Source organism: Quercus robur, chromosome 2 (assembly GCF_932294415.1).
Source record: "Quercus robur chromosome 2, dhQueRobu3.1, whole genome shotgun sequence".
Lineage (NCBI taxonomy): Eukaryota > Viridiplantae > Streptophyta > Magnoliopsida > Fagales > Fagaceae > Quercus > Quercus robur.
The window spans coordinates 16,697,375-16,716,278 of NC_065535.1; the positions used below are offsets into that span (position 1 = coordinate 16,697,375).

General features: G+C 41.4%; 2 protein-coding genes across 2 annotated transcripts; both read left to right on the plus strand.

The window, feature by feature from the left end:
• Nucleotides 1–6,924: 6,924 nt before the first annotated feature.
• LOC126695573 (uncharacterized) lies at nt 6,925–7,680 on the plus strand. The gene has a single exon (XM_050392385.1). It carries the CDS (start codon nt 6,925–6,927, stop codon nt 7,678–7,680), a length of 756 nt encoding a protein of 251 aa, XP_050248342.1.
• Nucleotides 7,681–7,914: 234 nt separating this feature from the next.
• LOC126695580 (uncharacterized) lies at nt 7,915–8,403 on the plus strand. The gene has a single exon (XM_050392397.1). The coding sequence runs from the start codon at nt 7,915–7,917 to the stop codon at nt 8,401–8,403; it is 489 nt and encodes a 162-aa protein (XP_050248354.1).
• The last annotated feature ends 10,501 nt before the right edge of the window (nt 8,404–18,904 follow it).

The following is an 18,904-nucleotide window of genomic DNA, read 5'->3' on the forward strand; positions in this document are numbered from 1 at the left end:
TCAATTATCTGATTTTTGAGTTATGAGTTATGGAAACTGAAAACACATTTTAGCTGTTTTCAGTTTCTATAACTCATAACCCAATGACATTTTTGTAATTAAACACACATGGAGGGACCCACAACCGCACCTTTTGACCTTTGACTCTTTTTTTTATTCCTTTCTTTTCTTGGGTTCGATCTTCTTCTTCTTCCTCTTTTTTTACTGGTTCGGTCTTCAATTCTTCCTTCTTCATTTTTTTTTTTTTTTTTTTTTTTTTTCATCTTCTTTCACTAGGTTCGGGTTTTTGGGTTTCTTCTTCTTCTTCTTCTTCTTCTTCTTCATTTATTTATTTATTTATTTTTTTCACTGGACTCGATGAGTTTGGGTACTGGGGGTTGAAGGGGAAAAAAAGAAAGAAAGTAAAAGCTGCACAAGGTACAGGTATGGGGCCCACAAATAGTTGAAAAATATTGAGTGATGACAAGTGAGTGATGGTGCCAAACGGGGTGGGGTGTTTTAAGTGATGAGTGATGAGTGATAAGTGATGAAAATTGAGTGATGAGTGATGGGTGATGAAAAATGAGTGATGAGTGACCATTTTTTAAAACCAAACAAGGCCTAATACTCTTTGACTTTGTTAAGCAAGCAAGGGATATTATCAATCTTATATCTTGATTCTTAATACAGAATTTTACTGTGACAGACAAATGGGGAGAATTTTTTTTTTCTAGATGAAACCCTGTCTCTCCCAACAATATCAAGGCAATTTCCCATGGATTTTGTGTGTTTATTTTACATAAATACCAATTAATTGACTTGTTTAGCAACCAAAAATAGAGATCTAAACTACTATTAAAGATGATTGTGATAATTATGGAAGCAGTCTATGGAGATTTTTGAGGATATCCAAAACTGGTACCAGAATCAACTATGGAGAATGGGTTATTATAAGCTGGCAAAATGACAATACACTCTGGGTCATATATTCCTAATTAATGTCTTCAAGCAATAAGATCAACATGCTGCTGTGTTGGCATTTACAGCTTCATTCGCCCAATACTTTCTTTAATCAGGGTTTGGGCCGAAGACACGAAAACAATAGCTGCATTTGACAAGACAAGACGCCACAAAATGGGTATCCTAGATAGAGTTATGTGATAGTTTAGACTGTTTCTTTTGGGACCCTGTTAAGTAAAGTCAGGCTAATCTTAGCCCAACTCTTCTAATAGGGCTGATGCCCTTTTGTATAGATTAAGCTAAGCCCATCGAAAATAGTATTCATGAATAGTATTTCCATGGGATTCTCTATAGGTTTATAATATTTTTTTTGAAGTGACCTATAGGTTTATAAATTAAATTACCAAGTACAAGGGAAAAACAAAAAAACTACCTAGCCAATTTGGTTCTAAGTCTGTGTTTGGTTCCCGTAAAATATTTTCTGGAAAATAAATATTTTCCGGAAATGCTATTTTCCGGAAAGGAAAATATTTTCAAGTGTTTGGTTGCATTATGAAAATTGTTGTAGAAAATATTTTCATGTGTTTGGTTCTATTCTGAAAATGCTATTTTCCTACAAATTTTTCACATTTTCTCAGCATCCAAACAAATTTTATTACAGAAAATTTCAAAATCATAGCCAAATCCCAATCCACAGAACAAATCACAACCAAATCCCAACACCACACACCACCGAAACTCCAATTCAACCCACGGCAGCAAACTCCGGCAATCAAAAGCCACAACCACCAAAACACCACCACCACACCACCACAACAACAAAAAAAATCAAAATCACACAGAAATCAAAATCACACACAGAGAGAGATTGGTGGGTTGAAGATCGGTGGGTCGAAGGCGAAATTGCGGGGAGGCGAGATCGAGCGGCGCGGTGTGATCAGTGCGGTGCTGCGATCGAGGAGATCGGTGTGATCTGGTGCGTGCGATCGTCGGACTGGAGCTCGCGAGATCGAGCGACGCGGTGTGATCGGCGCGGTGTTGCGATCGACGAGACCGGTGTGATCTGGTGCGTGCGATCGTCGGACTAGAGCTTGGGGTTCGCCGGCGACGTCGAAGGCGTGATCTGGGCTCCCTCTTCTTCCTCTCGCTCTCTCTCTCTCGGTCCGGAAACCATTTGAAGTGAAAATAGGAACGGAAATGAATTTCCGTGGTCAAAGCGTATTTTTTATGGTCAAATGAAATTGATTTCTGGAAAATTCTATTTTCCGGACTAACCAAACACCCGCATTTACTGAAATGCATTTCCGGAAGTGATTTTCACCAAAACAAACGCAGCCTAAATTACAAATTGTATCCTCAAATTTTGGGGTATTTTGATTTGACCCCTAAGTTTAAAATTTTGAATTTTGACCTCAAACGTTATGTATCATTTTGAAACAACCTTTTCCATCCATAAGAGCATCTCCAGCAGCTTCAGCAAATTTTTGTACTGTTTGGAGAATGAACAGTGACATTTAGTTTTTACATACCCACTTTTTCAAATACACTTTCAACAGACTCTCTATCCCATTCTCTATCTCATTTAAATATTATTTCTTCATTCATTCTTTATCATCATTTATTCTTCCTATATTTATTCCCAATAATTATATTTTTTAATGAAAAGTTTTATATTTACAACATTTTTCGTAATACTTTCACAACAAAATTTATGTGGAAAGTTGTTACTAGTTCTAATTTGAACTCACCACTGAATTTTTTTTTTCTCGCCAATATTAACTAATAACAATTTGTTATTTAAAATTTATTGTGAAAATATTCTGAAAATATTGTGGTAGAATTTCTCAATTAGGATTTTTTATTCTTTCATTTCATTCTCCTCCACAAACGTGTCCTCTATCCCCTTTCTTTTATTTATTTTTCTCCTCCAGAACCTTCAAGCAACATCATTTGCTCTTCTCATCAGAGAAAAGAGAGAGACAGAGACAGAGAGAGAGGAGAAAGACTGGGAGATCGGCGTTCACCATGCCGTAGGAGATCAAGGTTCACCATGCCGTCGGAGATCAGCGTTCACCATGCACTACCACGTCCGCCGTCCCACCGACGCTCGTCCTCCTCCCCACCACCAGGCTGGGTCAGATCGGCTTGTTCTTTTTTTTTTTTTTTTTTTTTTTTTTTTTTTTTTTCAACTTTATTTTATAAGAATTGGAATTTGTTTTGTGTTTGGATTATGTGAGAAACGGGGTTAGATCGGCTTGTTCTTTTTTTTTTTTTTTTTTTCATATTTGCTTGTTCTGATTCAACTTTATTTTAAGAATTGGATTTTGTTTTGTGTTTTGTGTTTGGATTATGTGAGAAATGGAGAGAATGAGAGAAAAAGAAAAAAATTTCGGAGGAGAGAGAAAGAATTGATATAATAATAGCTGGTATAATTTTTTAATCCAAGAAATTCAATTGCTAATGTACGTAACCCATCATACCTGATGGGCTATTGTTCATGAGCCAAAAAAAAATCCAGGTTTACCGAATTTGTTGGAGCATGAACAGTGCACAGATCCTCCAAATTTTAGCTAATATACCCGGATACATACATTGCTGGAGATGCTCTAAGCCTATTACATGTACTAGTTGGTTATTAAATCATACCATGTCAATTAATTACACCATTTCAATTTTTTTATACCATTAATTTTTTTTTAGTTACGCCATTTCAATTAAATAGCCTAAAAAGCCATAAAAATTTAAATAAATATCGAAAATCTAAAAATTACATAAACTAATTTTTTATTTTCTTTTCAACATTTTCTAGGTATGGAGATAACCGTAGTTGATTATTTACTCCCAAAATAATTACCACAATTCCATTACATTACATACAATGAAATTAATCAACCAAAACTGTTCGTCTGTTCCAAAGTATTAGAATACAAAAATAGGAATCAAAATCTCATACGTAAGAACTAAATCAAAATTTAAATAAAATAATTAATTAAAGAAGATAAGAAAAGAAAAGAATTAAATTTAGAAAAGCCTCCACCGATCAATCTAAATAAATTATCTCTTTACACAACCTTTGTGAGTCCAGTCGAACCCATGGCTTCCCTTTCCCACTTTTAGTGTAGTAAACCTAATCTAACCCTAAACGTCAAACACATATTTATAACATATTAATGAATAACGATTTAATCGGCGCTTCAAAATGATAGGATGACATTCTTCAAAAGGAAAAGGACAACGAAAGCATGATTTACCTAACATCAGATGAAATGAAAAACAAACAAACCTAAAATCTATTTATTGCACATGATCTACATTTGAATGCAAATCAAATAAATATTATATGATATAAAGATTAAATAAGATATTTGAAGACTCAAATGCACATTTGAGTGAACGACCTCCAACAGGTTCTTTGATAATTCAAATTTATAGAAGAAAGAAGCACAAATCTCAATCATTTTAAGAGATTATCATCAAAGCTCTTTGTAGCGACGATGAATCATTCTCCTCCTATGGTCACCTTATCGCCGAGGCAAAACTTTCAACGGCTTCCTTTCATTCTTTTTGTTTTTCACATATTCATAGATATGGTAATTCAGTTGCTCATAAACTTGCTAGATATGCTAGATATGTTAGCGGTCTTATAGTGTGGATGGAGGATGTTCCACCACACATTACGTGTTGTTCTTCTTCTAAAAAAATAAAAAATAAAATAAATAAATCACCAAAGAATAAGCAACTTACTTGCATTTAGCTGGTTTGATTGATACAATAGGAATCCATGGGCATTCTCACTTGAAAACCAAAATTACCCTCTGCGCTGCTCCTAATTACTCTGTTAAGTCTATCCCTAAAATTATCTACAACAATTCTAAAGGAAAGAAAAAAACAAAAATGAAAGACAAAAAAAAAAGAAAAAGAAAAAGAAGGATAACATTCCTTGACATTAAATCCTCCAATACCCTCCAATTTTTATTTAGGTATAAGACATATAATATTTAAAAATTAAATAAATGTCACGTATTGCACGTTCATTTACAAATGAGAGGAAATTGGATGCAATCATTTTCAAAAAAAAAAAAAAAAAAACTATCAAACATGCAAGTGGAATACTGTTTTGTAACTTACATATCTTTGATTTGTAAGATAAGCAAGATACGCATTGTTTTTCACAACTTGTTGAGATAATATGTTACACATGTTGTGCCATTATAATTCTTTTTCTTCTAGGAAGATAGTAGGAAGAGGGGAGGCGGGATTCGAACTATATACAAAACATATCATTATTTCCTTGTGCTATGGCTTGAAACCCTTGTGCCAGGTCTTTTTGAAGCAACAACGTGTAACTTTGGCTGCGATTCTTTAGAGACCAAGAAGGAAGTTGAGTCCAGGCTTGGACAAGGGTAGCTACTTCTAGGAAGAGAGGAAAATATTGTAGAGAAATGATATGTCTATAATATTTTTACAACAAATCTTAAGTGGCAGGTTGTTACTAATTGTTATTATTGGGTTAAAAAAGTAATTTCAGTGGTAAATTCAAATTTGAACCAATAACAACTGTGGGGGCCGGTCAGTCACTAAAGTTATTAAAGTCAAGTTAATTGGGCCTGTGGCCCATCCGAGGAGGCAAACCTGCCCGAGGAGGCCCATATCAGATTGAAGGGGTAACCAAATGAAGGGAAGAGTGAATATCACGAAAGGTGAGTTCAGTATTTGTCCGAGGACAAAACCCTTCTCGGCAATATGAGTCCGAGGACGATCAGGACGCCATCTGGTTACAAACATACCTCGGAGCTACGTCACCACTTAAGGTGGGATAAGGGATCAAAGGTGAGAGAGAGAGAAGGCAAACAAATATCTATGGTAACAGCTGCCTCCGCATTAATTGCCTCTCAACCAACTCTCTGGCCGCATTAATGTGGAAGTGATGCTTGAACAGTGATGAAGCAGCCTTACAGCTGCTAGAAGGAGGTTCCAGAAGGTGTTAGATGGGACAGAAAAAGATCCCCTGAACCCAACCTACACGTGTGTGGTGAAGATGGAATAAAGAGGGCGGTATATAACATGAAAGAAGAGCATGCAGAAAGAGAGATCGGAACATAGAGAGAAACAAAGAGAAGACTCAGGAAGAAAACTTAGAAAGAAAAGAATTGTATTTGTTTCAAAGAAAAACCGATTGTTATAGTGGCTCTGATCCATCTATAAACGTAAGGTTGAATCTTTTTACTTTTACAGAGGTTAATCTAGTTCTTGAATACCCACGCTCTACAAATTATATTGTTTGGGCCTTTTAACGTACGAATCCAAGGCTGGTTTTGGGATCGTTACAAATTGAGTCCTTACAATTGGCGCCGTCTGTGGGAAGAGCTTGTATTAACTTAAAAGACTTACGGTGCAACGTTTATGATGGAGGAAGCAGGTCCACATCATTACGCAGCGGGACCACATCAGGAGGATGCCAACCCGCACTAGGCAGAGTCAAGGGGCTCCCAGCATGGTGATCCCCATAGGAGTCCCGAACGGAGAGAAGGCCGTGAGGGGAGTGTACGCACAACTCATACCACTAAAAGTCACCCTCGTGGGAAGAATCACGTCTCCCTCGCAAAGCATGACGGGAATCTGCAACGTGAGATTGCCGATTTGAAGAGAGACTTGTGTCATGCCCGGCGGGAACGCTCCCCACCTTGCTCCGAACCATCATCCGAAGAGTCGGATGGAGCTAGTTATAGGCAGAGATCAAGAACTCCGCCAAGCGAGACTTTCTCCTATGAGGAGGAGCACGGCCATCGACGTAGGCACAGAAGTCCGCCTAGCAGGGGCTTGGGTAACAATGCCATGAACAAAGCCTTGAGCCAAATTTCCAAATCACCCTTTACGAGGAATATAGACGATGCAATTCTTCCTCGGCGATTCCATTAGCCTACGTTCTCCCTATATGATGGCCGGTCGGGCCCAGTAGAACATGTAAGCTACTTTAGCTAGAAAATGGCTATCTACTCCAAGGACGAGGCTTTGATGTGCAAGGCTTTTCCATCAAGTTTGGGTCCGGTGGTGATGAGATGGTTCAACGGCTTAGGGGCCAATTCTATTGAATCTTTCAAAAAACTGACCTGGGCTTTTGGTGCTCTTTTTATTACATGCAGCAGGGTTCCTCGGCCTTTGGGATCTTTGTTGACTATGTCTATGCGAGAGGGCGAGACTCTCAAGACTTATTCTGATAGGTACTGGGAAATGTTTAATGAAATAGAAGGAAAGAACGATGATGTGGCCATAACCATTTTCAAAGCTGGCCTCCCAGCCGATCACGATTTAAGGAAATCCCTGACGGGTAAACCTGTTACCAGTGTACACCAATTGATGGACAGGATAGATAAGTACAGAAGGGTAGAGGAGGATCAACTTCAGGGAAAAGGGAAGGCCAAGGTAATCCCTCAGGAGAGGGGGGATTTCAGTTCGGACCATTATAACAGTGACCGACCCCGGAAGGACTTTGTCGGGCAGTCGGGTTCTGCGGACACACAGGTGGTTAATGCAATATTTCGAGAGCCAGTGCAGCAGGTTTTGGAGAAGATAAAGAATGAACCCTTTTTCAAATGGCCGAACAAGATGGCGGGAGAGCCTAGGAAACGCAACCCGAACTTATATTGCCACTATCATCAAGATCATGGGCACACGACAGAAAATTGCAGGAATTTATGGAACCACTTGGAACAGTTGGTTCGAGAAGGGAAATTAAAGTAACTCTTGCATCACTCTAGCGGTAGGGCAAGTCAAGCAGGTTCAGAGATGCGTGGGGATGCTTCTTCAAGACTTCCTCTGGGTACGATTAACGTTATTTTTGCGGCCCCAAGAAGGACTGGATCTTGCCCCTCCAGGGTACTGTCGGTGTTCCGACCCTCGGCCGAGGAGCATTCCTAAGCATCGAAGAGAGCCAGGGTGGATGTCCCCCTGATTCTGGGCTTTTCGTACGAGGACATGGTTGGAACCATACAGCCCCATGATGATGCTTTGGTGGTCACGCTGAGAATTGGTGGGTACGATGTCAGAAGGGTGATGGTAGATCAAGGTAGCGCTGTGGATATAATGTATCCAGACTTGTATAAGGGGCTAGGTCTGAAGCCAGAGGATTTAACAACCTACAACTCCCCTCTAGTAAGTTTTGAGGGAAGGATGGTCGTTCCCAAAGGATTGATCAGACTACCTGTGCAAACAGGTACGGATGTGGTGGAGGTGGACTTTATTGTCGTAGACGTTTTCTCTCCATACATGGCTATTATGGGCAAACCTTGGCTTCATACCCTTAAAGCGGTTTCGTCTACTTTGCATCAGAAAGTGAAGTATCCATTCGGAGGTCAAGTGTTGGAAATAGTAGGGAGTCAGGCGCCTGCTCGACAATGCCTAGTAGCGGCTATACAGCATCGGCCAGAGGCAGAAACCTCGGCCACGGCCGATAATGGATTATAGCAATTAAAGCCCCCAGCACTACGCTTGGATGTACCAGCCGATGAGGTAGAGTGTGAAGATTTGGAGAGGGTAACTGTCGCTGGTGATCCGGAAAAATTCTTCCAGGTTGGGGCTAAGTTGCCTTTGCAAGAGAAGGAGAGGTTGCTGAAATTCCTCCGAGCAAATGTAGACGTGTTTGCATGGAACCCATATGAAGCCCCAGGTGTGGACCCAAATTTCATTTGTCATCGACTCAATGTGAATCCCGCCGTTATTCCCAGGAGATAGCCTCCTCGGCGACCATCGAAGGAGCACGCCGAGGCTGTTAGGAGTGAAGTGGCCAAGCTCAAACAGGCTGGGGCTATCAAGGAAATTTTTTATCCTCAATGGTTGGCCAATACGGTGGTGGTAAAAAAGAAGACTGAAAAGTGGCGAGTGTGCGTGGACTTCACGGACCTCAATAAGGCTTGCCCCAAAGATCCATTTCCCATGCCGAAGATAGACCAGTTGGTGGATGCAACCGTGGGTCATCTTGGGATGAGTTTCTTGGATGCCTTCCAAGGATATCACCAAATACCGCTGGCTGTGGACGATCAGGAAAAGACTGCTTTTGTCACCCCAATTGGGAACTACCATTACAAGGTGATGCCCTTCAGTTTGAAAAACATCGGATCCACCTACCAACGCATGATGACGAAAATGTTTGAACCACAACTTGGTAGAAGTATTGAAGTTTATATCGATGACATGGTTGTGAAGAGTAAAGTGGTGTCCAAGCATGTGGAAGATCTCACGAGTATCTTTGGGATACTGAGAAAACACAAGTTACGCTTGAATGCTTCAAAGTGCTCCTTCGGTGTGGGTTCCGGGAAGTTCTTGGGGTACATGGTGACCCATAGAGGAATTGAAGTGAACTCAGATCAGATTAAGACCATTAACGATTTACAAGCACCTCGGAATCCAAAAGAAGTGCAGAAATTGACGGGAATGACTGCTGCTTTGAACCGGTTCATCTCCAGGTTAGCCGAGAGGTGTCGTCCTTTTTTCCGTCTATTGCATAAATGGCGAGGATTTGAATGGATCGAGGAGTGTGCTGTGGCATTCCAACAATTGAAAGAATACTTGTCCAGGCCGCTTATCATGTCTAGTCCTGAGGTGGACGAGGTATTGTTTGCTTATCTGGCGGTTGCCCCTCATGCAGTTAGTTTCGTCTTGATACAAGAAGACAGTGGTGTCCAAAGGCCAGTTTACTATTTAAGCAAATCCTTCCATGAGGCCGAGGTGAGATACTTGTCATTAGAAAAGGCCATCTTGGCGGTGGTCCATGCAACACGCAAACTTCCGCATTACTTTCAGGCCCATACTGTGGTTATCTTGACCTAGCTACCTCTCAAGTCCATACTAAGAAGTACAGACTACACCGGAAGAATTGCTAAGTGGGGCACGATTCTAGGTGCCTTCGATATCAAGTACATGCCTCGCACCTCTGTAAAAGGCCAAGTCCTTGCCGATCTGGTGGCCGAGTTCGCCGAGTGCCCAGAAGAAGTTAATATAAAGCAAGACAACATGGATGAAAAATCGGTTGGCCTAATATCCACACAAGGCGGATCCTCTTGGAGGGTGTACGTGGATGGGGCAGCAAACCAACGGGGAGCAGGATTGGGATTAGTATTGATATCCCCCGAAGAGGTCATCATTGAGAAGTCATTGAGGTTAGGGTTCTCGGTTACTAACAACGAAGCGGAATACGAAGCTTTGTTGATGGGAATGAGTATGGTCCAAAAAATGGGCGGAAAGGTAGTGGAATTATTCTCGGACTCGAGATCGGTAGTCGGCCAGGTGAGAGGAGAACTGGAGGCCCAGGATCTAAGGATGCAGGGGTATCTGAGCCAGGTTAGGCGTATGCAAACGAAGTTCGAGTCTTTCGACTTATCACATATTCCCCAAGGTGAAAATACTCACGCCGACTCCTTGGCAACCCTTGCCACCTCTTCAGTACGGAATTTTCCTCGGTTGATCATCGTTGAAGACTTGCGTACCCCTACCTCACCAGAAAAGGACGTTTGCCAAGTCTATCAAACTAGTCTAGCGCCGAGCTGGATGGATCCCATATTGAAATTCCTTGAAAGATACATATTGCCCGAAGAGAAAGTACAAGCTGAGAAAATACGGAGGAAAGCTCCTCGGTACTGGTTATTTGAGGATAAAAATTTATACAAACGGTCCTTCTCTGGGCCATACCTGCTCTGTGTGCCTCCTGAGACGTCAGAATCAATCCTAGAAGAATTGCATGAAGGCATTTGTGGAAGTCATACAGGGGGAAGGTCTCTATCACTTCGAGCCATCACACAAGGATATTGGTGGCCAAATATGCAGAAGGAAGCGCAGGAGTATGTTAGGAAATGTGATCAGTGCCAAAGGTTCGCTCCAAATATCTACCAACTAGGAGGAATTCTTAACCCTCTCTCCAGCCCTTGGCCTTTTGCTCAATGGGGGCTGGACATTATCGGCCCTTTTCCTAAAGCCCTAGGAAACAAAAAGTATCTGCTGGTCGGCACAGATTACTTCACTAAATGGGTCGAAGCTGAGCCCTTTGTGAACATCAGAGACGTAGATGTTAAGAAGTTTATTTGGAGGAATATTGTCACGCGATTTGGAACTCCACGCACTCTTGTCTCGGATAATGGACTTCAATTTGATAGCAATGCCTTTAGGCAATACTGTTTGGACCTGGGTATAAGAAACAGATATTCCACTCCGGCTTATCCTCAAGGGAATGGGCAGGCTAAAGCTGTTAACAAAGTAATAGTCAATGGGCTTAAGAAGAGGCTAGATGACGCAAAAGGAAAATGGGTGGAAGAATTGCCACATGTTCTCTGGACATATCGAACAACACCCCGACGTTCAACGGGGAAAACTCCATTTTCCATGACCTATGGGGCCGAGGCCGTCATCCCCTTGGAAATTGGATTCCCAACGTTAAGGACCAGTACATTTTCTTTGGACAATAACGATGCGATGCTGGAGAAAAGTTTGGACCTGATCGAAGAGCGATGGGAGAGCGCGATAGTTCAACTAGCTTACTACCAGCATAAACTCAAGCAAGGTTATGATAGTAATGTGAAGCTGAGGCCGTTAGTCTTAGGAGATCTGGTGCTGAGAAAAGTTCTGGGAACCACCAAGAATCCAAATTGGGGAAAATTGGGGCCTAATTGGGAAGGGCCTTATCGGATCACTTCTGTGGCCAGAATAGGAGCCTATTATCTAGAGGACCTAGATGAAAAAGCTGTACTTCATCCTTGGAATGTAAATAATCTCAAGAGGTATTATTATTAATAAAAGTAGTTCAATTCGAGTTTTTCTTTTAATTTACGTTAACCATACATCCTGTGTTCCTACATCCTATGATGTGTATTGAAATGTTAAACAGAAATTAAGTTATGTCAGGTTATCGGATCACAAACTTAATGGAAATTAACGTCCTATGATGTGTATTGAAATGTTAAACAGAAACTAAGTTATGTCAGGTCCTCGGATTACAAACTTAGTGGAAATTAACGTCCTATGATATGTATTGAAGTGTTAAACAGAAATTAAGTTATGTCAGGTCCTCGGATCACAAACTTAGTGGAAATTAACGTCCTATGATATGTATTGAAGTGTTAAACAGAAACTAAGTTGTGTCAGATCCTCAGACCACAAACTTAATGGAAATTAACACCCTCTGATGTGTATTGAAGTGTTAAACAGAAACTAAGTTGTGTCAGGTCCTCAGACCACAAACTTGGTGGAAATTAACACCCTATGATGTGTATTGAAGTGTTGAACAGTAACTAAGTTGTGGCAGGTCCTCGAATCACAAACTTAGGCTGTGTTTGAATTGGCTGAAAACCATTTCCGGAAATCATTTTCCGTAAAACCCACGCGTTTGGCAGCTAAGGAAAATAGAATTTCCGGAAAATAATTTCCGTTTGACCAAAATTTGCCTCATTTGACCCGGAAATCATTTTACAGAATCATTTTACCTTCAAACATTTTCCTCACACGCGCAAAAGAGAGAGAGAGCCACAGAAAGAAAGAACTCAGCGAACAAAAGAGAGAGCGAGCCAGAGAAAGAACGATCAACGCCGATCACAAAGCGAACCAAACGCCGATCAGCGAACCAAACGGCTATCAGCGAGCATCCCAAACGCCGATCAGCGCCGAAGCAAACGCCGATTTCGTCACGAAGCAAACGCCGATCCACCACTGCGAAGCAAACGCCGATTTCGTCCCATTCCGGTCATGTCGAGCTCACCTCACCGCCGATCCTTCACGGTAGTCCGATCACTGAGCTTTAGGAAGACCCACGATGACTTTTCCTTCCACCTTTGACCGATTCGAGCTCCGATCCATACATCACCTCACCGCCGATGCACTGTCACCGAACCCCCACCTCCGTAAAACACACAAGTCCGATCCACATGCACATCGGATCCGATTTGCATTTTATATATATATATATATATATATATATATATTTTTTTTTTTAATTATCTATTTTTTATTTAAACTGTGTTCATGGATGTTTAAGGGGATCAATGTGTAGAACTTGGTATTGTGATTTTGCTGTGATGGAACCACTGTTCTGTGTAGAATTTTGCTGTGATGTTGAAGAATAATGTTGGGAAATGTTGGTGTTGTGAACTTGATAATGTTGGTGCTGTAAAAGGAAGTCATTTTTCGTAAAATGTTTGTATGAACCAAACATCGAAATTGATTTTCCGTAAAACGAATTCTGACGCAGCCAAACACTTTGAATACATTTTTCTTTCCGGAAAATAGCATTTCCGAAAAATGAAATATTTTCCGGAAATGCTTTTACGCGAACCAAACGCAGCCTTAGTGGAAATTGACGCCCTATAACATCTATTGAAGTATTAAAGAGGAATCTATGAACGTCATTTAATGTACAATCGAAGTACTGAAGGCACAATTTTATTCAGTTTTCGAACTTTTATAAAAAGCTTCAATGGATTGGAAAGAATACGTGCGTATCTAAAACGTCTCCCTAAGACCCCGTTGTATTAATGCTTATCATTTATTTTTAATTGCCAATTGACGATGTTCATAAGTAGAATTGCCCCATGCAAACAAAGGATAGTTGAAATGAACCCATCCAAATTACAGTAACACAGTGAACAAGTACAAAAATAACATAAAGCAGCAAGAGCGGTAAGAAAATAAACATGAGAGTCCTTACTAAATTTCTAATTAGACTACAAAACAATTCCTACTTTTTCAATTTGAATTGGATCTTCGGGGCCTGGCTGGCAGATTTGTCTGCCTCCGAGGTAGTGATTTCCTCTTTATCCTTAGTAACACCCCCAGTTGGTAAGACTGTGGAAGCCAAATCCTGTTGAAAACTTTGGGAGGCCGTCTCTGCCTCCGAAGTAGTTGCAGTCTTGTCCGAGGAAGCTCCTGGAGGGGCAATACCCCCTTTAGCTGATTCTGGCTGGCCAGGGGGAGGAAAAATGTGAGGCAAAACCTCCTCATTGGGATTAACGATTGAAGGAGGAGCTTCAGCTTGATGGGGTAGAAGAGCTGAGGGACGGATCGCCTCAGGATAGAATACGTTCTCTGGCTTCCGTAACTCAGATGAAGCCTCCACCCCAGCACGGTTAAGGGCCTCATCCCAAGTTTTTGCGCAGTAGATACGGCACACCACCGGAACCTCGGCTCTCAAAGCCTCCTCAGTCTCAGCTATACCAACCTCATAGCCTTTCTGCTCAGCTTCATTCATTGCCCGTTCGGCCTCTGTTTTTGCTTTCTCGGCTTCCTCCCTGGACTTTTCAGCTCGCTCCCTTAGCTTTTGGGTTTCCTCCGAGTGCTTCTTAAGAACTAGGACTTGTTCCTGAGCCTTCTTCAGTTCGGCATTCGCCTCACGCAAGTGGTTCCCTTGGTCCTCGGCCTGCTTTTGATAGCCTTCTAGGGCCGACTTGGCGCTCTTGCGAGCTTACTCCTCAGCAAGTAACTTTTTCTTCACATCGGCCAAGTCCTGCTCAAATTTGGACAAGGTCTGCGCAGCTGTTACCCATCTCCTCCTTTCATCATCTAGCTGATCAGAGCAGATATTGAGCATCTCATCTAGCTTGAAAGTATTTTGGATAATTTGTAGGAAAGAGGTTATTACTATAGTCAGTGAAAAGTATATATTGGTGAGTAATGATCGTAAAAGGAAAGAAGAAAAGAGTTAGTTTCTTACCATGCCCAAGTATCTTTTATTGTCGAGGATGAGTTCATTCTTCCTCATATTCTTTATTTCGGTCATATCTTTTGGGAGCAATAAGGCCTCCTTTATGGCCGAGGCTATGTGACACCCTATGCCGCCGTTGAAGTCCCTTATAGATGCATCCTCTCGCAGTGGCTCCCCGCCGTGCATAGGTGCTGGCAACCATGCTTGTGGCTCAGAAAGTTGGGAATCAGACCTTTCCTGACCCCGCGGAGCTTGGTGCCTGGTTTTTTGCTACTTTGCAGCTCGTTGGGCATCCTCCTCGCGAGTAGGACGAGACTTGCCAACGTCTGCCACCTTCTTGCCGTTCTGTTCCTTGCGCCTTTTTAACTCGGTAGCATCAGGACGGGCTAGCTGAGGAGGTTGGCGAGAAGGCTGGCGAGGAGCAGAAGGAGGAGACCTAGTGGAAAGAGATGGAGCCTGGGGTTGTGTTGGTCTGGCCGGCGCACTCTTCTCGGGCTGACCTTCCATCAACTCCAACAAACTTCTTTGGGGCTTCCTTTGTATCCCCATCTCGTCAAGACCTTCTCCGGAGTGTATGGATTGATCAAAAATCCCAAATTCGTCCGAAGGGTCAGAGACTTCTACAACTTCTTCCTCTCTCCCTTCTACTTCCTCTTCTCTGAGGGTAGGCTGGGATGAAGAAGCTCGTGCCGAGACGTTGGCCACAAAAAGAGGCTCGGTATGGGATGTGTATTAGGGAAGTGGAATACCTTCTGGAACAACGAACCCTTTGTAGGCAACGCTGATACGGAGAAGCCGAGGATCGCGGGCTCTAATCACGCACTTCGGCGCTTGGAAAGCGGACGATAGAGGGGTATAGCCGAGGATTAAATGTGCTGCACGAAGTTGGCCGTCGGCTTCATTCACGTATATCTCGGCTTTCAATACCCTGTCCAGGCTCACTTTATTGACTAACTTATTGTTGGGCTTTGTGTAACGTCTATCTGCAAAACCATTGAATTGCATCGAAGCGTTGTTAAAGATAGGGATACCAAAGCAAAAACACAAAATATATGCTTAAACCAAACGTTATGAGTCTATGACTACACTCCCACCTGGTACTCCTTCCACCATGGGGCATTGCAGACCATTGTGCCATTCCCCAGAGAAGATAAGAAAATCCTCCTTGAGATTCTTGTTCGAAGTGGGAAGGCACTGAATCAGCCTTACCTCGGGATATCTCGACCTGAGGTAATACCCCTGCCTGGCCAATTGATGGAGATTGTACACCCAGTTCACGTCATGGTGGGTCAGTTTTAGGTCCATTCTCTCGTTTAGAGCATCTGTACTTCCCAGGACCCTAAACATATTTGGGGCGCACTGGGTGGGGGATAACCTAAAGAAACTAAGGTAGCTTCTAGTAATACTACCCATGGGGATGGTCATCTCACCTTCTATGAAAGCAATCATGGGAATAACCACTTCCCCTGTTTGTCTAGCGTCGATCCATTCCCCTTGGGCGGCATACCTCATACCCACCGTAGAGGGGATCCTATATTTAGAGCGGAAATTTCTGATACCTTCCTCGGACTCAACTAGACATCGAAATGGACTCTTCTTTTTCCCCATTTTTCTAAAGGATTTAGTAAAAAAAAAAGTAACGAGTTTAAAAGAAAAGTGGTAAAGATTTTTAGAAGACTTACAGGTTTGAAAGAGGGACCTCGGACAAGATGTAGTTGTTTGTAGACGCCAGGGAAATGACGAAAAGGGAGAAGGGCAGGTTCAGTGTATGAGCTCTGGAACTGTGTGGTCACCGAAGGTAAGAAAGAGAATTGATTTGAGAACGCCTTTGTAGTTGTGTAGAAATTGTGAGCGGTAAAATTCCCGCTCGCTAAAAGAGATAGGCCCTCTACTGTTCGATTTACATCTCATCATCGAACGTGGGAGACAAGGGCGTTGCCAAAATTTAATGCTGCCAAGATCGGGATGCTGAAATGTCAGAAGCATGCCCCAAAATATGAGTGGATATGGGCTTATGACGTCAAAATCCATCTTTTCTCCCTAGGAGTCGAAAAGCAAGATTTTGAGGGGCTATTGTAAGGGCCGGTCAGTCACTAAAGTTATTAAAGTCAAGTTAATTGGGCCTGTGGCCCATCCGAGGAGGCAAACCTGCTCGAGGAGGCCCATATCAGATTGAAGGGGTAACCAAACGAAGGGAAAAGTGAATATCACGAAAGGTGAGTTCAATATTCGTTCGAGGACAAAACCCTTCTCAGCAATATGAGTCCGAGGACGATCAGGACGCCATCTGGTTACAAATATACCTCGGAGCTACATCACCACTCAAGGTGGGATAAGGGACCAAAGGTGAGAGAGAGAGAAGGCAAACAAATATCTATGGTAACAGCTGCCTCCGCATTAATTGCCTCTAAACTAACTCTCTGGCCGCATTAATGTGGAAGTGATGCCTGAACAGTGATGAAGCAGCCTTACAGCTGCTAGAAGGAGGTTCCAGAAGGTGTTAAATGGGACAGAAAGAGATCCCCTGAACCCAACCTACACGTGTGTGGTGAAGATGGAATAAAGAGGGCGGTATATAACATGAAAGAAGAGCATGCAGAAAGAGAGATCGGAACATAGAGAGAGAAACAAAGAGAAGACTCAGGAAGAAAACTTAGAAAGAAAAGAATTGTATTTGTTTCAAAGAAAAACCGATTGTTATAACGGCTCTGATCCATCTATAAACGTGAGATTGAATCTTTTTACTTTTACAGAGGTTAATCTAGTTCTTGAACACCCACGCTCTACAAATTATATTGTTTGGGTCTTTTAACGTACGAATCCAATGCTGGTTTTGGGATCGTTACAAATTGAGTCCTTACAACAACTAATTACTTATAATTTGTTGTGAAAATGTTTCAAAAATATTGTGGACATATTACTTCTCAAATATTGTAAGGTCATAGTCCATATTACAAGGCAGGCTTGGAATGGGTGAATGTCATAAAGAATATCAAGGCTTTGGCTTTTACTAGGAGGATTGAATTTTGTTTTGGATAAAACTTAGGTATAATAATAACAAGGTGGTATATTTTGATTCTTTAATTAAATTCAACTATATGATTGTACTTATTAAATATATTGACCAATATATTACACAGTTCAATTATCATTTAGGGAAATATAATACCTTTGTTTGATTTCTAGATGAGTAATGTTGTGTACATAAATAATTTGACAATTATTTTCACACTTGTTGAGTTGGCAAGTTTTAATTGATTTTTATCTGAATTCACCATTAATAGTACTTTTTTACTTATTACTAGCAACAATCTTCCAATTATTTGTGTCCGTAAACTTTCTCTTTCTAGATCAATCCAATGAGGTGTAGCTCTCAGGCTCTCAGACGTGGTCCTGGGGGTCACAATGGTCTGTAAGTGTGTGCGTTTTCCCGAAAGTAAAGAAGGCTTGCCCCCCTTAAGTACTGCTAGCTGTTTCTTATATATATCTGTATTTTTTTTCAAGAAAATGGTAAAGAGTGAAGATGTATGTCTTATCTACCGACAATTCTAGAATAAAAAGAATGCGAAGACCAGGCCACCAAGCCGACACAAACGAAACAATTATTGAAAGCTGAGAGAACTTCACTCAAAACGTGGTTTCAGAGCAACTACTGCGAACCTGTATAATACAATACCGAATGGGAATGGCAGCGAGGAAGGCAAAGAGCCTAGGGATAGAAATTAGAATATGCATGCATGATTCCATGCTGACCCACACACCCACAGGCCACATCACAGTTTTTATTTTAATTTTGATTCATATATTACACATGTATTTTGTTTTCAACCAATAGTCAGCGTCTAGACAGCTACATCTATGGGTTTAAGTGAAAAATTAACCAGCGGTAATGATATTTTTTGTGATGTCACGTATCTATGGTTTATAATCCATCTTTTTCTCAGTCGCAATTTACCTACCTCTAAAATACAAAAAAAACAAAAGATAAAGACAACCCTATATAATTTTGTCCCCTAATCAAAACAAATACAAAAAATAAACACACAGAGGGTTTTTATTTATTTATTTTTCTATAAATCATCACACTTGCAATTGCAAACAAGACACAGTCCATGATTGAGTACATACAATGATACAAATCAACCCTGACCATTCCCATTTAATATTGATTTGTGCCTCCACTAATTGCCAAAAGAAAATGACAGACTGACATGGATATAAAAATAATGACAGCCTGATTTCTTTAATTCTCTCTAGAAACTAGAATTATGGCAGAATGTGGCCCGT

Excerpts from the sequence above, each read along its gene's own strand:
- LOC126695573 (XM_050392385.1), top strand. The coding sequence starts at position 6,925 with ATGGCTATCTACTCCAAGGACGAGGCTTTGATGTGCAAGGCTTTTCCA.
- LOC126695580 (XM_050392397.1), top strand. The coding sequence starts at position 7,915 with ATGGTTGGAACCATACAGCCCCATGATGATGCTTTGGTGGTCACGCTG.